The sequence below is a fragment of the Cyprinus carpio genome, chromosome A16 (genome assembly GCF_018340385.1).
Source record: "Cyprinus carpio isolate SPL01 chromosome A16, ASM1834038v1, whole genome shotgun sequence".
NCBI lineage: Eukaryota > Metazoa > Chordata > Actinopteri > Cypriniformes > Cyprinidae > Cyprinus > Cyprinus carpio.
The window spans coordinates 12,483,692-12,502,978 of record NC_056587.1 but is presented as its reverse complement, the minus strand read 5'-3'; the positions used below and the strand labels follow the sequence as shown (position 1 = coordinate 12,502,978).

General features: G+C 35.5%; 1 protein-coding gene and 1 pseudogene across 8 annotated transcripts; both read left to right on the top strand.

Annotated features, from left to right (window-relative positions):
• Nucleotides 1-1,929: 1,929 nt before the first annotated feature.
• On the top strand, nucleotides 1,930-8,081 carry LOC109081341 (annotated as a pseudogene).
• Nucleotides 8,082-8,713: 632 nt separating this feature from the next.
• LOC109081339 (solute carrier family 45 member 4-like) lies at nucleotides 8,714-18,680 on the top strand. 8 transcript variants are annotated; one of them, XM_042772719.1, is made up of 10 exons: nucleotides 8,717-8,828; nucleotides 9,102-9,262; nucleotides 9,648-9,744; nucleotides 11,149-11,761; nucleotides 13,293-13,481; nucleotides 13,823-14,002; nucleotides 14,485-15,566; nucleotides 15,896-15,995; nucleotides 16,373-16,584; nucleotides 17,066-18,680. In XM_042772719.1, exons 4-10 carry the CDS (start codon nucleotides 11,491-11,493, stop codon nucleotides 17,426-17,428), a joined length of 2,397 nt encoding a protein of 798 aa, XP_042628653.1. In that variant the 5' UTR covers nucleotides 8,717-8,828; nucleotides 9,102-9,262; nucleotides 9,648-9,744; nucleotides 11,149-11,490; the 3' UTR covers nucleotides 17,429-18,680. The 8 variants fall into 8 exon arrangements, with proteins under 8 accessions (XP_042628655.1, XP_042628653.1, XP_042628652.1 ...); XM_042772718.1 differs by having other exon boundaries at nucleotides 9,648-9,903; XM_042772716.1 differs by having other exon boundaries at nucleotides 9,612-9,903.
• Nucleotides 18,681-19,287: the final 607 nt, after the last annotated feature.

Below are 19,287 nucleotides of genomic sequence, written 5' to 3'. Positions count from 1 at the left end.
TTAACAAAAAAAAATATTTCTGAAGAATCATCATAAATGCTGCTGAAAATTCAGATTTGTCTTCACGGTAATACATTTCATTTTAATATATACTGAAATATATTTATAGTAATACATTTAATAAAAATTCTGTTTTTACTATATTTTTAGTAAATGCTCTTGGTGAGTATAAGAAACGTAGGCTATTTCAAAAAAAAAAAAAAAAAAATTTTTTGAGGGCATGTTATGCATTACTATCACGACCGCCAGTTCACAAGACATTCTCACTCAGGCCGTGTTCTGTCACTTTCTTTTTAGCATTTTAACATCTGCATTTAGTTGAAATATTGTGAAAACATCTTAAATGTTGTTGGGTTTTTGTTTTTGAACTAAATGCAAGTCCATAAATCGACAGATTAGTCTTAGATTTTTATATATATATATATATATATATATATATATATATATATATATATATATATATATTATATATATATAAATTTAACCAATATGCGAGCTGACACTTTAATTGTTTATGTATGATTTGTTGTTACGACGTATTTTTGTTGCGAAAATAATGCTACAACGTAGTGATTGTTTGGAGGACTGTTCAGGTCTAATTTGCTTAGTGTTAATTCGTGTCTTTGGTAAGATGACTTGAGGCACGTGCGCAAATGGGAACTGACTGCACTGTCACTTCTGCTGTACGTAGCCTACAGTACCTCTACTGCAGTTTGCACCAGAAAAGAAACAGAAGTATGACATCGGTGCCTGTTACCCAACAGGTACCCACTGTTCAGCAATGTTTTACTTTATATTTCAGCACGCAGCAGATAATTGGCCTGTATTCAAGCCGTTTATGTAATGCTGTCAGGCTTAGACATCTGTCCTCAGATCAAGCACTATAGTTTTAAACCACCCAGAATCTTTTATTCTTATATAACTATGTAACCAGACACTAGGTCCTGAGCTAGGCTACTTATCCTTTAATAAGAGTGTAAAGGTAATAAACACAAATATCAAACCATTGTTTAATAATATAACATTTAAATCATGCAACAACATTTTGAAATAAGTGTTTGCATACTTTTTTTATACAATACAAAAAAGTTTGTGTTGTTTGTATTATAAAGTTTTTCTCAAAAATATTAGCAACTGAGATATACCCCTGTGACAACTAGCCCCGCTTTCATCCCTATAGTCTGGACATACATAAAGCCGGATAGGAATGTGCTCCATTCTCAGTATTATGGGATTGATATGCATGGAGCTTCAGGCAGGATCTAACTCATTCACCTAACAACGACCTACAATACTTCTTACAAAAAACACTCAATAAGATCTCTTTTATGGAGCCAGAACAGGATGTGGAAAGGTTAGCGGTAACGGTATTTGTCTGGAGCAATAGAAATGACACTTTTTTTTTTTTTTTTTTTTTTAGTTAGAATTTTGATTTTTAAAACAAAATCTTGATAAAAATACAATTTGTTGATTAACAGCTGAACAGTTATTTAGTTACAACCAGGGATTCCTATTTAATAACGTGCATGACTTTCAAGAGTTTATGGGCATTCTGTAAATGCCACATACAAATATGATTCACATACTTCCAGTGCTATTAAACAGTATTGAGACAAAGGACAGCACACAGTTCCAGTGATTTAAAATCACTTTCAGTCACATTTGAACCTAACTTAAGTATCCTTGGTTGGAGAAATTTCGGAAACATCAGGACAGAGCCTTGGCAGATGGTGATGGATGAGTTTCCAGCCCGGAAATGTGGAAAAAGTGTCAACACGTCCAGCAGTATTAATACATCCTGTTCTTTTTCTTGCTGGCATTCTGACACCTTTAAAAAATATTTTTGAGGCACTTCATAAAGGAACATTTTATTGCCAACTTATAACTTTACATTTCTAACTTTGAGCATTTATTGTGTTTTTCGAGCCTCCCAAGAGCTTTTACATGTGGTTTAAGGCAAAAATAAATAAATAAATAATCCTAACATTGTATTTAAAGTATGTTGAATTTTATTTTAGTAAACCACAGAGAAAACAATCTCTGTATGAAGAGTATATCCCAGAATCCAGTGTTTGTAATGTCAGGGTTCATCCAAACTAACTCAATCTTCTTGTGAGTGAGAGGATGGAGAGAGGATGAAGGGAGGGAAAGGAAGGAAACAACAAAAGAGTGAAACAGACAGAGAGGGACAGAAAAAGAGACATGCAACATAGATAAGGTGGAGAGAATATCTTCTTTTTGCCTCTTCAAGGTGAAGATGTTCAGCATGTTAATAGCACATGGGATTGGTTTTTCATCATTTAAGTTCTTTAAGAGGTTTAGATGGTGTTTTAGAGTTTAATTTGAGTGTCAGAGCAGTGGCCTTCATTACAACGCTTCTGATTTATTCTTCAGATCAACTCATCCATCTACATGTGCAGGTATGCAATGACATTTTGCTGTGTGTGATTACTATTTGATGATACAAATTATTGTTGTGCCCTTAATTATACAAAGGTTTCACGGTTATTGTTTGCCATGCCATCCTTTAATGTTGTATATATTCTGTTAAATGATTTTAATAATAAATCGACAGTTATTTATGTACATACAGTTATATACATTTAGTATATATATATATATATATATATATAATTTTTTTCTTTATTGGACAGATAGTATTTACTAAAATTATATATACTCTCCGTGTGTGTGTTATATTATGGATTCCCCTCAAATGTTCCCAGGCATTGGTGTTTTTTTGTCACATTTTTTGTCAGTGCCTGTTACAAAGCAGTATTTTGGGGACCATCCTCGAGCCAAAGCATTCAGCCTACATCAAAATCTTTGACGGCGATTAATGCATCACTGTCTCTCAAAAGAAGGCCAAAAGCTTGTCAGTCTTCTGCTCTTTTAATAGCTTCAGATATATATATATATATATATATATATATATATATATATATATATATATATATATATATATATTTTTTTTTTTTTTTTTTATTTTTTTTACTGTCATTGTGAAACCACCAAAAATTAACAAAATTATTCAAATGTTATTTATTTCAGAGGAGTATAGCTTAATTTTAATTATGCAACTGTTCAAATATTTAAAGTAATTCTGTGGAGTTTCGCATCTGATGTCTAAACAACTTATTTTGATCAATAAACATTGTATATCGTTCTGTCTTTTCAATTAAGATGTAAATGGAGCAGAGGCCCGAGTAAATAAACACATGAGTGAGCCAGAATTCTGATGCCTTTAGACACTGCTCAGAATTCATGTGTGTATAGAGGGATACACATCTATTCCCATGAATCTCAGTATCCAAACAAATTCTTCCCATTAGTCTTAATTATTAACACATCTCGTCCTGAACACCATCTGAACGGTGCCAGACTAGGCACCTCTTCGTCAGAGGTTTCCAGGCTGTTTGTTTATCAGGCTCATTCTTTCTGTGATGGAAGGAAAGCATATTTGTTTTAGCAGGCAATTTTGCATGATGCCACATTGTACCATGTGACACGGGTTCAAGATGTAGACATACAGTCTTGAAACTGTCATTTATTTTTATGTTCAGCATATTAACGTATAACTTGACCAGAGAAACTTTTTGTTTGAATTAGCCCACTATATTATATAGCATAGTGCAAGAGTCTACAGAGTGTATGGTAGACAGTTTGCTACTACACTGGAATAAAAAACAAGTAAATTATTTCAGATAGTTTGAGTAAACAGATTGCCTTGATTTAAAAAAGTTTTAAAACTTTGCAATTAAGTAATTAAGTGATTAACTAAGTGCTGATTGAGCATTAGTGATGAACAGTTGCTGTTAACAAACAGAATCACTGAAGAAAAAAGAAACACAAGAACTACTACAACTGATTTCAGACACAGCCTTAGATGAAATTAACTGAAATAAAATACATTAAATCTCTCAAGATCTGATTAAACAACCCCACAAACAGCATCACCAGCCCCACTTATTAATAACCAGACTGACTTTATTTCTGTCAGATGTCTACAGAAGATCTTATTGAGAATTAACTAAGGTTTAGATGTTGATTTATTGTTTCATTTGAAGTAACCATGTTAGAGATCAGTGTTTGCTTTAGTTGGGCTCTTGACCCTTGACTCCTGTCTTAGTAAAAATTTTTCTCTGGTTGTTGTAATCATGTGTTTTTAAAACATGTTTGTTATAACTCATAAACCCAGAGCAAAACTGATCAGGTATTGGTTGTTATACAGCATATTGGTCATGACAATCATCAATTACGGAGCTGTTCAGAGTCCCAAATCTGACTAAATAGGTGTTGTATAATTAGTTTGGTTGATTACAATGAAAGCCATTCAAAGAGCCAGTGGTTCTGTAATAATCAGTTAATATAAAGGACTTTCCTAACACTTTGTGCACATACATCATTCTTCTATGGCAGCAATTAGTCACACACAGACATCAATTATCAGAATATGAACCTCAACAATGGTGACGGAAAGAAAAAAAATGCATGCTGGGTACTATTGTAGTACAAAACTCATCCATGGCTCCCAGCAAGTTCTGCTGCATTTCTTTTTTTTTTTTTTTTATGGTCACCATTGTTGAGGTTCACATGCTGATTATTGATGTCTGTGTGTGACGAATTGACACCATAGAAGACCAAACTGTTTGGAAAGTCCTTTATATTAACTGATTATCACAGAACCACTGGCTCTTAGAATCATTTATACTGTAATCAATCCAACTAATTACACAACACCGACTTCAAACAGTTCAGTAATTGATGATTATCATCACCAGTATACAGTATAAAAACCAACACCTAGATACAGGTTTAGGTAAAAAATGTTTGCCTGAAGGCACTGCAAGTTGCTTTGGATAAAAGCAGCTTGTGTGTGTGCGTGTGCATACATATATATATACATATATAAAACACCTGATGATATTTCTTCTGGGCTTTTGAATAACAACAAATATGTTTTAGAAACATATGGTTACAACAGCCAGAGAATAAACTAAGACAGAAATCAAGGGTCAAGAGCCCAACTAAAGCAAACACTGATCTCTAACATGGTTACTTCAAATGAAAACATAAATCAATATCTAAACGTTAGTTAATTCTCAATAAGATCTTCTGTAGACGTCTGACAGAAATAAAGTCAGTCTGGTTATTAATAAGTGGAGCTGGTGATGCTGTTTGTTGGGGTTGTTTAATCAGATCTTGAGAGATTTAATGTATTTTATTTCAGTTGATTTCATCTAAGGCTGTCTGAAGTCAGTTGTAGTTCTTGTGTTTCTCTTTTCTTCAGCAATTCTGTTTGTTAACAGCAGCTGTTCATCACTAATTCACAATTATCACTCAATTAATCACTTAATTACTTAATTGCAATGTATATCTTCTTTTTCTGAACTCAACTGAATTAAGTTCAGAGTACTCATAACTGTTAGTTTTAAAACTTAAATGGTTTAAGGCAATCGGTTTCATCAAACGGTTTGAGTTAACATAACTTGTCAGGTTTTAGTGAGGCTGTGTCTGAAGTCAGTTGTAGTTCCTTTCTCTCTTTTCTTCAGTAATTCTGTTTGTTAACAGCAGGTGTTCATCACTAATGCTTAATTATCACTCATTTAATCACTTAATTATTTAATTGCAATGTATATCTTCTTTCAGTGAACTCAACTGAATTAAGTTCAGAGTACTCATAACTGTTAGTTTTAAAACAAATGGTTTAAGGCAATCGGTTTCCTCAAACGGTTTGAGTTAACATAACTTGTCAGGTTTTTAAGGATATCTGTTTACTCAAACGGTTTGAGTTAAGTTACTTGTCGGGTTTTACAGTGAAAATGTTATACTAAATGAGCTGAAACATTCAGCAATGACTTCTGTTTTATTTTTACAAATATAAATGAACTAAAATTAAATATCCATTCAAGCCACTTAGCTATTTTATAGTACTGCAAAATGTAATCTTCATTTCAGCCTACATATTGAATTTATTTATTTATTTATTTTATTTATTTATTTATACAACATGTTGTATTGTACCTAAACTTTTTATTTATTTATTTGTCTATTGTTTTATTATTTCATTTATTTCAATTGATTTATGAATTATTCAGAAAAAATAAAATACATATTAAATAAAAATAAATACATTATAAATAACAATAAATAAATAATAGTAAAATAATAAATTAATTAATTTTAATTAAATATATAAATAATCTACAAATTATTCTCACATTCCTTTTAAATAGGATTTATGTATTTGAATTATTAACATTTCCTTCAATTTGGATTACAATTATGAATATTTTTCAGTCAGACGTAAATTAAACAAATTTATGAATGTGTTTTAAATACACAACAACCAGGTTTATTTGTAGCCATTTAGAATCAAAAATCCCATTTGTTTCAGCCTCATACATTTTGACTGATTGAATATTGCTTGCTCCACAGCTACTGTAGCTATATTTTATGTTCATACTTTTTACCTGAATAAACTGAATTGTCTTCACAATTAACAGATTTATGTAATTTGAATAAATTAATTTTAATATAATTTTTTTATTAAATCAAATAAATTAAAATAGTTAATAATAATCTATGCCATTTTTTGAACACAGAAGTCCTACCTGTTTCAATTATATAGGACTTAAAATGCATCACATTAAGTTTAATAGTACTGTATGTGTTAAAACAGTGCAATCCAAATTGAAATTTGATATGAAATAAAAAAAAAAACCCTGTCATCTTATGTAGTTGCACATTTTTGTTTCTCTTTGGTTTTTGTGCAGATCCAGCCCTCAAACCACAGAGATGACCCTTACATCGAATGTGAACCTCACATCAACATCAATTCCTTCCCTAACAACCAATACTTCTCCACCACACCGTGAACCTTATTTACACAGTCTGGCCCACTTGGATGAGGGTCTGTATAATGACTTTTACAACCTGTGGATAGCTCTGGTGGTCATCAACACCCTTATCTTTATGGTAGGGACGACCCTTAACAGTCTGGCTTTATATGTCTTCTGCTTCAGGACCAAGCCGAAGACCACATCAGTCATCTACACCATTAACCTGGTGGTAACAGACCTGTTGGTTAACCTCTCACTGCCCACTCGTATCATATTGTACTAGTAGAGGAAAATGCCTCATCTGTTCCTACATGCACATATTCAGCTACTTCTTCAACATGTACTGTAGCATCCTCTTCCTCACCAGCATCATTCAGGCGGAGACCTCACAGAAGTGGAGGAACCCCGGTGTGGCCAAAGCAGTGTGCGTCTGCATTTGGCTGTTCGCCATCATCGTGACCTACTCGCTGCTCATGACAGCCTTCAAGCATTCAGGCTGCTGCCTTTCCAAACTCTTCACCCTGACCGTTTTTGAGTTCTTACTACAAATGGTGATCATCGTAGTGTTTACTGTTCGAATCATGTGCGCCCTTTCCAGCCCAGGTCTCATGCAGCAGAGCCGTGACCGACGCATGAAAGCTGTACAGCTGCTGTCGACTGTTCTGGTGATCTTCACCATCTGCTTCACACTGTTTCACATCCGTCAAGTTCTGTTTTACTTCCATCCTGATTTGCCTCATCATGTGATTGTGTACCATGTGACTGTCACCCTCAGCAGCCTGAACAGCTGCTTGGATCCTGTGGTCTGCTGTTTCGTCACCACTAACTTTCAGTCTACCATGAAGAGATTTTTTAGGAAGAGATCAGACGATTGGAGACATTATCAGCATGCAGAAGAGCTCAAAGGCTTCAGGCACAGTGATTGCAATAGCCAATAGTATAAGGATAAACATGAGCCCCGTCCAGCAGGGAAGCAGACCCGCATAAAGCAGCCCACATTCAGATGGTTGCCATTACCAGTGGCATAGCTGAACATTTGTGACTTTGTTTTGCTGTGTACTGTAAATACTTTGATGTAGAGATTTTATGAGCTAGTATTTCATTTCAAATGTGACTCTGTAACTGCCACAGTGCATGCAGTGCTTTAGAGAAGGGGTTTTCAAAAACAATTTTGAGTCCAAGGACCTTGAAAAATGATGCCCTCTTAAAGAGGACATGTATACATCTATATGTAGTGTGAGTATGAAGAAACATGAAGATTTCTTATTACCTATATTGTTACTGTAGGCTAATATACTTTCTTTGTATTGACTGTATCTTTTCTACCAACAATTAGAGTAAAAATAGATGTACACTACCATTTAAACGTTTGGGGTTGCTAAGATTTCTTAGTGTTTTAAAAAGAAGTCTCTTATGCTCACCAATTAAAAACAGTAACATTGTGAAATATTATTACAATTTCAAATGTTTGTTTTGTACACAGCAAAAGCATATAATGTTTAACTTTTAGGCCATATAAGAATAGGCCAAATCATGGATTTTTATGAGTAAAAAAAAACTTTACAAGTTAACCACAGACCTTTTTCAACTCAAGATGAAAAGTCTAGAAGAAAATTATCTATAAATAAATGTTTGAGTAGAGTTTCTAAAGCAATTCCGGGTGAGCTAGGTGCAGACGTTTAGTGTAGCATTTTATCTAAACATATCTAACACTTCTAATCTGTCAAATTGTGTTATTTAAGCCCTATTATTTTTTTGTATAGAATTTTATTATCAAACATCACTTTAAGAGACATCAGTAACGTCTGTATGATATGGTTAAATCAGAATTACATACTTTTAGTAATGACTAAGTCTTCGTGGCTTTTAGGTTTTAGTAAACAGATTTTGACAGGGCGACTTTGCGTCACTGCTGATGAGGGAGATCGTAACGACTGGCAACCTCGAGCAGACAATAGACGCAGTACATCCGCGACCTGAGAACAGGTACATTTAGATCTTTGACTTTTTCTTCATTTCTCAAGGATGCTCAGATTCTTTCATTTTCCTATAAATGAAGACGTCTTTCATAAATCGGACCGCTCGTCGTGCTCGGGAACTAAAGTTATCAGCTAAATGTACTGTAGAAGCAAGTTATCTAGCAGACTAGCAGTCCGAGCTAACAGACTGTTATAAGCATTGATGAGACAGATGATTCATTGAAAGTTCTGCAAAATCCCAAATGCATAATAATTGCAACTTGCACGCTCATATCCCCAGTCAGATCACGTCACCCTTCCAAGCGATGCAGCTGGAAATATGATTATCGTGTGTATGATGTGGAGTATCCAAAATACTACACACATCAGGAAACATGACTGCATGCAACAGTCTGATGATCTGGCAATCCTTTGAATCCAGGAAAAAAGCACAGGGAACGGGTTTGTATGGTGATTTGGTAACGTTACTGACATTTATTTTAGCCAGCGAGGTTAATTTATGTGCCTAACATTAACATATCACGCTGTTAACTGAAAATGACTGGGTTTAATATTTGGTTTCCAGGCGTTCTTCCAATAACAAACAGTATACCGTACATGTTTAGACATGATCTGAGCTCCATCACTGCCGCCTTAAAATGTTTTTGTGTTGTTTTGTTTTGTTTTTTGTTTTTGCACGTGATGCAGCGTAAGGCACGTCCTCATTCTCTGATAACAGATGACTTGTTCTCCTACGTATATATAGTCCCCTTGTCTGCTTGTCACAATTTCACATCAGTCTACGACACAGGTGTCTATTCGTTCGTCCACCTGCCTCTGTTCACAGCAGGTCGGGCTGCTCTGGGGTGAACGTTACCTGCCAGAAGCGTCTGGGTGTAGCCTATCAGGGGACGGGCAGATCACGAGCGTTTCTTAGCCAGCAGGTAAAACTAGTGACACATTTTTGGCTTTATCACTGTATGTGAGTGTCACTTAAGCTCTGTAGAACGTCTGGCGTATACCTGTTTACTTCACTTTATGAGGAACAGTATTTCTGGGGTAAAAGGATTTTGACATCAAATGAAACACGCTACTGGAACGAGGTGGGATATGTATTTTATTTTATTTATTTATTTGTTTTGGGGTTTTTTTAAGAATATGTATTAAATGTGGGAGATGTTTATGGGTCTTTACTAAATTTAACTATCCTACTGTACATATAATGATTTCACTTATTTAATCATGTATATATTTTTGAATTAATAAAATAAGAAAAATAAGCAAACAATACATAGTGTTTATGTAAGGTATATTAAAACAAATAACATAACAAATGTGAAACGAAATACCAAAATTAAAATGTCTATCTGAGCAGACAAATAATTTTGAATAGATTAGTTTTATCATATCAGATGCTCATTCACAATTAGCCTTTTAATAAAACTCTTATTTAAAAGGCGTTAGTGCTCGCGTCACGTGCTGTTTAATTTTATAATGCTACAGCAGCGCAATTGTGTAATTCTAACTTATTTAAAACTAACTTTAGAACTGTAACGTTACACACCGTTGGTGCCTTTATGACTGGTATAAATACATTTAAAAGGGCTTTTTCTTTTTGCACACCGGCTTATATTCTTTAACGGTGTTTTCACACTGTTTTAAAAGAGCTTATGTTTGGACAAACAGACATTCGCAACAGTCGCGTTCGCGTGAGGATGTAACCATAGCAACAGGACCCCGCTGCAGGAGAGCTTTCTGGAATAAGTATGGGATGGTAAACCGACAAAAAAATGGCACGTATTGCCCGTATTTATCACTTAATGACTTAATTGTAGATGTACATTTCATAAATATATCAAATACATTATGTTAAAAAGTCTTAAAGGTACTAAACCTGTGGTTTGGGGCGTCAACGGAGAAGTTAGTTTGCGCGAGCTCAACATTTCGATGAAAATTACCAATAAGAATTCCTATATATATATGTGTGTTTTCTTTAAATATCTATATAATTCGTATATAAAATGTACGTGAAATTGTTATATTTGTAATAGCAGGTGGTGTTTGTTTGTATACAACTGATTCTCAGTTAAGGCTTTAAAATGTTTAGTTATGAATAAGTATCTACACGTCTTTTACAGAGCCCTTTCCCTATTTGAGACACTTTATTATTTCATATTCCTTTCTCCAGGGATTACAGATATGCCAAATAAGTCAGAGTTCTGCTAAAACTATGTTTACTGTCACAATGCAAGGATTTTAACACATCTTGACATCTTATCACTTGTTAATGCCAAGATTTCTCTCTCTGTCTGTCATTCACTCTCTCATTTATTTTCCCATTCATCTAGATAAATAAGTAATTCCATGGAAGCACAAAGAGGAACATCCACCTGTTCTGCTCTCCATGCCCTCCCACGCTGCCCTTTTTCTTTTTGTGAAAACATGAATCATGAGTTACTCCAACAAAGATCTATATGGACTAGGATTCAATACAACGGTTGGTAGATAGATCTCATGTTGAAACATGACCTCTGTTTTGACTGTGAGTGTTTCATAAGAAGAAACCTGCTGTGGATTGTGAAAGATCAGCTTGGAGGTCTTAAGGAGAATAGAGTCTGGACTTGTGAGGGGTAACGTTAAGTACCACAGGAACCATTTCTGGATCAAGGCCCCAGACACCAGCTTTATGTATGCAGGCCAGCATGGCACCCAAGAACGCTGTCACGGAGTCCGTTCCAGTGCTGGAAATGGCAGTCGTACAAGAAAAAGATTCCAATTTTGGACAAAATGCAGAGAAGGAGAAAGAGAGGGAAGTGGAGATGTCAGAGGACTCGGCTAGTGAGGATTCGATAAACCACATCCCGAAGCGGTTATGGGTCATGCACAGTGCTGTCATGTTCGGGAGGGAGTTCTGCTATGCCATGGAAACAGCGCTGGTCACTCCTGTGCTGTTGCAGCTAGGTCGGTAATCAACAAACCTTTTGATGACTTGAGTGTGCATATTTCTCTTTCTCTCGGTTGGTTTTCCATCTATTTTGAATAAGATCGATGTCAATAGATCCTTTCAGGAAATGGCAGGGTTAATACGACGAAAGGTTTGAATTGCTCTGAAGGCCCTCTGATCTTATACCAAAAGCAGTTTTAGTAGATTTAACGGCTGAACATGAATTGAATACCATCCACTAAACTCTGAAAGACCATTTCCTCAAAATTTGTCTCTTTAATGTGTATGTTTAGGCAAAATATATGTGTCCCTTAAAATCTTAAATAGCTTACTAGATAAAAATAGATAAAACAATTGAAATTTTGAGTGTTGTTTAATAGATGATCAATCAGAGTCTGTTTTTAAAGTAAACAGGATAAAAGCCTCTCCTGTGATACATTAAATGCAGTATGTATTGACAAAACCATCTCTTTAAGTTCTGGCCCTTGAGAGGTTAAACACTGAGTGTTATTGCTTTATAATACAGGCTGAATACTTCATTACTTTATACTGCACCTTAAAGGGATACTCCACCCCAAAATGGTGCTACACTGATGTGGAGTGACACAGAGGAAACAAATTGTTGAATGAAGTTATTATTTTTGTTTTATTCGCGTACAAAAAGTATTCTTGTCGCTTCATAACATCGAACCACTGATGGCAGATGGACTATTCTGACGATGCTTTTCATACTTTTCTGGACCTTGACAGTGTATTTTACTTGGCAGTCTATGGGACAGTCACAAGCCTCCCGGTTTTCATACAAAATATCTTAAATTGTCTTCTGAAGATGAACAAAGCTTTTACAGGTTTGGAATGACATGGGGGTGATTGATTAATGACAAAAATTTCATTTTGGGGTGGAGTATCCATTTAAGCTGATCTGCAGAGATTTGAGTGTAGTTGGATTGTTGTTCATCTTTAAAGCTGAAGCGAATTATTACGTGGCATGTCTGTTGTCTGCACTTTCTGTTCTCACATTCTCAGTCATCATCCCGCTACACACATGACCTGTAGTTCTTTCACACATTTGGACCTCTTGAAAAAGGAGAAGTTTGACATTTAAGTTTCACTTGAATAATAATGTGTTTGGGTTTTAGTATGTCGTCAGTCCTGGCACGAGTTCTGCCTGCCAGACTCGTGGAAAATTCCCATAGCTGTTAAAACTATTTGCTATGAATCAACACTACCGAATCATCCCAAACATTCTTTTCAGAGACATCGCATTTGCTAATCATTTTTATTGTCAGAGGCTGTTTTCTTAATTACTATGACACAATTTTAGATCCAGTATGTGAAAGGTTTATAGTGTTGTAAATGACAGGTCAATGAACTGCAGACATGCTGAAACCTGCCTGGTAATCTGTTTCAGTTGATGTGGGTTGCTTAATTCGACATATTGCTATTTTTTGCAATACTTAGTGGTATATTTAGTGGTAATTAAAAAATACAATTTTGATCTGCCTGAATCTTGGAGTTGAATTGATCCCAGTCTGTTTCTTCTTGCAGGTCTCCCAGAGCAGTATTACAGCTTAACCTGGTTCCTCAGCCCTATTTTGGGTTTAATTTTCACCCCTCTATGTGGCTCAGCAAGTGACCGTTGCACTTTAAAATGGGGTCGGAGGAGACCCTTCATTTTGGCACTGTGTGTAGGAGTGTTAATAGGAGTGGCCTTATTTCTCAATGGATCTCTTATAGGTAATTAATATTATTTTATATATTTATATAATATTTAAATTGCACAGTGTTGCATGTCACTGTTGTTTAGGAGGCCCTTGACTATATTGTTTTATGTTTGTCTATATTGTTTTACTATATGTTTTATGTTTTTGTTTTATAAATCATTTGTGTTAGTGCCAGTAGCCTTGTGGGCAAAGCGCCAACATATAGTTCCCAATCCCCCCCCCACCCCACCCCCCCTCACACTTTACTTCCTGTCTACATACTGTCCTAATAAAGGCACAAATGGCAAAAATAAATCTTTGATAAATAAATTAAAGATTTTTCCTTACAGTATTTTTTACCTGTCTGTCAAACAGGTTTGTCTCTAGGTGATGTTCCCAGTAATCAACCGGTTGGGATTGTGCTGACCGCTGTTGGTGTGGTAGTTCTAGATTTCTGTGCTGATGCTTTGGATGGACCAATCAGAGCCTACCTCCTGGATGTTGCTGATACCGAGGAACAGGACATGGCTCTGAATATCCATGCTTTCTCAGCAGGTGTATATTTTGGAACTAGGAGTGATAAATTGGTCTGAAATGGAAGAGACACTCTGTTCTTTAGCGTCATACTTGAAACCTTCTCAGCTCTTTAAAAAAACTTTATAAGATAATTATTCGTTAGTAAAGATCTAATCAGAATAAAAATATTATATTAACATGGAATAAGATAAGTGATTATACAGTACACTATCATTCAAAAATTGACTGTAAAGACATTTATCAGCACGTTAGATTGATTTCTGAAGGATCCTGTTACACTGAAGACTAGAGTAATGATTGCTGAATATTCATCTTTGCCATCACAGAAATAAATGATATTTAAAAATATAATAAAATAGAAAACAGTTTTTTACATTGTAATTTGTTATAGCATATCTGTTTTTACTATATTTTTGATCAAGTAAGTACAGTAGTGTGCTTAACATTATACTGGATGGTGATTATATGTTTTTAAATTTGATATAATTCCTGTTTTTCAGGGCTAGGAGGTGCTTTAGGTTACATGCTAGGAGGGCTGGACTGGACCAATACCTTCCTAGGTCAAGCTTTTAAGGCGCAAGAGCAGGTCCTCTTTTTCTTTGCTGCCATCATCTTTATCATTTCTACATCGCTTCATCTTTTCAGCATCAATGAACATCTATATAGCCCGAACCAGCAAGGGGTACTAAAGGATAAGGATGAAGAAACGCCACCTCCTGTCCAGCTCTATGGCAGCTTTCCATCTACTCATCTCATACCTCAACTAGAACTGATCCCTGAAGAGGAGCTGTTTTCAGCCCATGAGGATGATCACACTGAGCGGGATGTTTCAATAGACTTTCTAAACGACTTGGTGCGGAGTAAAAGTGACTCAGTTTTAGCCATGCCAGATTCTACAGTAGAGCTTAACCCAGACTTGGACTTGGATCGCAATGGCCAGTTTCTGTGCAACATCAAACCTACTGTATTCCCAGACTTTCAGGGTCTACAAGTTGATTCCCACAACACTAGCCATCCAGGTCAGTGCACTGACCATCACTTACAGAATTGTAATCACAATGGGGAAGATATCTGTGGAGCTGCCAAAACTGGAAGCTTTGCTGTTTCTGGAAATCCAATAAATGGAGCAGCGAATGCTACCAGTCAACCAGGCAAAGTCGGTTTACACCCATCTGGCACCTCAGTGCGTCGCCGTCACTCTTCCTTCTACCGCCAACCCTCCTTCACTTTTTCTTATCATGGACGTGTGGGCTTTCAATGGCGAAGGCGCTACGGCAATGTGGCTGGGCCAATCAAATCTTCACAAAGCCTGAATGACATTGACAAAATCGATAGACGGCATGAATGGCGGAAGGTGCAGCTAAGTCGCATCTCTGCATCCCGCAGAGATGAAGAGGATGAAGAGAGCGAGGATGGGGATAGTGGTACGACAGTCAAACTGCTCTGGTTGTCCATGCTGAAGATGCCACCCCAGCTCTGGCGTCTGTGTGTATGTCACTTGCTCTCCTGGTTCTCCATGATTGCACAAGCTGTGTTCTACACAGACTTCATGGGCCAGGTCATCTTTGAAGGAAACCCGACTGTAAGTTCCTTATTCTGTCCTGTAATTAAAATATAAAATAAAAAACTATAGATTTAATTAAAACAAATTAAAATTAAATCAACAAATTTTTGTAAAAATAGAAAATATATAACAATCACAGTGATAATCAGTATCAGCATTTTTTGGTATTTGGTATGTTCTTATCAAAATACCACATGATTACCCTATCAGATTTGTAGTTTTAGTTTACATTGCATGCCATTTACATTTCTGAATATGGAGAGTCAGTGTCATTATTTCAGGCTTTATTTTACTGTATGCAATACTGAATATACTTGATATATTCGATTTATGTTTTTCAAAACCAGGCTGAGGCTAACTCCACTGCCCTGCAGAACTACAGTAAAGGTGTGCAGATGGGCTGCTGGGGGCTTGTGATCTATGCAGCTACAGCTGCGCTCTGCTCAGGTGTGTGTTATGTTCATGTGATTGAGGATTACATATTTGTTTTTCCAATAGTGTGATCAGGTTTCAGTTCTGTAGTTGGACACACATGACCAAGTTATGGAATAAGCAGATTTTTTCAGGGTGTGATAGTCCTTCTACATTTTTGTCTTGAATCTTTCGTTTCCTTCAGAATGTTCTTTTTTTTATATATATATTTACCTCTAATTTAAGATTAACCTGTCATTTTTAAGAAAAATATTAACTTGTCACGTTACATAGATTTCATCTTTGTTTTTTTTTTTCATTGCTGATTATAACAACCAGTTAGTGTACAATTTTTATATCAGTGCACATTTAGAAAATTATTCAAATCAAATAACCAGAAGCATTTTTTACAGATGTGCTCCAAAGGATCTTAAACAACTATGACCTGAGCATAAAAATCATCTACATGTTCGGGACTCTAAGCTATACTGTGGGCACAGCCATCATGTCCATCTTTCCAAATATATATGTTGCTATGGTTATGATAAGCACCATGGGAATAATTTCTATGAGCGTGTCATACTGCCCTTATGCTCTGCTGGGACAGTACCATGAAATCAGAGAGGTATATATCATTTCATTAACTCGTGTAACCAAATATGTGATGTTTACCAATAATAAAAATTAACATTTGTCAAAAGTTCAAAAGTTTGCTATGTGGATTTACCTTTTTTTGATCAAAACAGTAATATTGTGAAATAAGGCTATTTAAAATAAATTTACTAAATTTATTCCTGTGATGGCTGAATAGTTTTTTTTTTTAGCAGTCATTACTCCAGTCTTTTGTGTCACATGATCCAACAGAAAACCTTCTAATATGCTGATTTGGTGCTCAAATATTATTTTAAATTTTGAAAACAGTTGTGCTGCTTAATATTTTTGAGCTGTGATACATTTTTTTCTTTTTTTTCTTTCTTTGATAAATAGAAATTTCAAAAGAACAGCTTTTATTTGAAATAGGTTTTTTTCTGGAAGCTGGTAGCACTTGATTTGTGGCAGCAGTGCTCTCAATCAGTGTCTTTCATCTTTCTTTTACATTGTCATAGTACATTCATCACAGCCCTGGAAACTCGCGGCGAGGCTTTGGCATCGACTGCGCCATCCTGACGTGTCAGGTGTACATCTCTCAGATTTTGGTGGCATCGGCTCTCGGTGCAGTCGTAGATGCTGTCGGTACGGTGAGAGTGATCCCCATGGTGGCATCAGGAGGTGCCTTTCTTGGTTTTCTTGCTGCGGCTTTCCTCGTCATCTATCCTGATACATTTGATGATGATGATGATGATGATGATGATGACGACGATGATGAAGATAGAAAGGGGCTAAATTCTGTTAAATCAGAGAAGCTCAATGTTTCAAATCCAATGCCATGGAACAATTTCTGCAAGCTGGAGGTTGAATCCACAGTTTAAGTGTTAGAACTTAAAATACTTGAGTAATTAAAGTACAAATGCACAAGCAAGAGGGTCATTTTCTATCATTCATACACTCTCTCATATGCTGAATGTAATTCTTTTGAGTCAAATATGTGATTTCTGAGATTATTTCTCAAGCTATTTATTACTTGTGGCCATAATGCATGTTGTCTGCAAAAAAGTATGTTTCAGTTTTGATTTAGATTTTTTTTATGACCAGGTTTACATCACTACATTTGAAAACATTATTTCACATTCTAATATTTTTTACACATTTTAGCATTTCACTTTACAAATCAACATTTGCATTCCAGATGCAAGTTTGCATTTTTTTAGACTAATATTTTATCAGTTAAAATGAGTCTGATTATCATTGTATTTCCCATCTCAGCCTCATATCATAAGAAATAATCAGGGGAAAGCTGAAAGGCTGCTGCTTCTGAGCTCAAAATGCTCACTTCTGTTTAGACTTTATCTACGCACAATGCCAAATATTTTTTTCTAATGATCCTAGACTTTGAGCTAGACATTGGTTTTGAGTGTTGCCTTTAGTTAAAAAACTTGAGTGTTGTCTTTAGTTAATAAACTTGATTTATTTAGTTACACTATTTTAAGGTATAAAGAGCATTGAAGAGCTGTGACACTGAGTAAGGAAATGGCTTTGCTGTACAGCGGTGATTGCTTTGTGAAATGAAGAAGTGTGTTTAGCTGTCATGGCAATTTTTACTTGGTTTCAGCCTCCATCGTAAGGGAAGACACTCCAATAGTGGCAGTATTTTTTATAGTCCAATTCATAATACTGTTCCAGTAATGTTGTATAGTTATTATACACAAGTTATTGAGCTTGTTTCTTGTTCAAGAAGACAGGCCAAATATTTCCTTTACTAGTCAGTCACAGAACCCCACTGGCTAAGTGGACTTACTAAGCAATGACCTTGTATGCTCCTAAATGTAGATTAGAGACATTGCTGGAAGTGTGACATCTGTACAAAGGTCAGTAGCCTGGCGTTGTATCCTATTTTATCAAACCGAAAGTTTTTCTTTGTGTGTGTGTGTGTGTGTGTGTGTGTGTGTGTGTGTGTGCGCGTTGGTTTCTTTAACAAGGTGAACACTTTTTATTATTTTTTTGTATATGTGGTACTGTTATGACTTTTTAGTGTTTGAACCAAATTGAAAGTTTATACTGGTTCCAGGTGTTTTTGTTTTGAATTTGTGTGAAGTTTCGATAAAGAGAAAGTTTTACACTTTTCCCTGTTTGAATGCTTGTTTGTTTTAAACTGTAGCACAATGTGGTTGTATCTGAAATGTATTATGGTTGTTGACTATCCGTATCGCAAACTCTAGTGTGGTGTCGCGGCCATCGACCACTAGGTGGCGCGAGTACATAATTAATGAGATACTGGGTGATACATGAATAGATGCACGAACTGAAGGAAGGCCTGTATTTAAGGAAACATTCAATTCGATATGAAAACCGGTACATTATTACCCGTCAAGTTATATTGAACGATTTCTGCAATGTTTGAAAAAAGCGTTTCCATGAGAAATCAGTAGCCTATTTATTTACAGAGTAAATTCTTAATTTGTCACTGACACTTCATGAATAAGGTAAAAGGGCTTCGCTTAATGATATTTTTATAACTATTATTTCAGCAAATAATCAGTGAAAGGAGATGCTTAACCTTCAGAAAATGTTAAGGGCACCAAACTTTTTTTTCTTGCTAGTTAGATAATTTATCAAATAATATCTAATATTTCTGACAGTGAAAGCCTACTAAATAAATCGCAAAACACGTACAACTTGAGGGTAAGTAAATGATGACAAGCCTTTAATTTTGGGGTGAACTTTCAGTTTT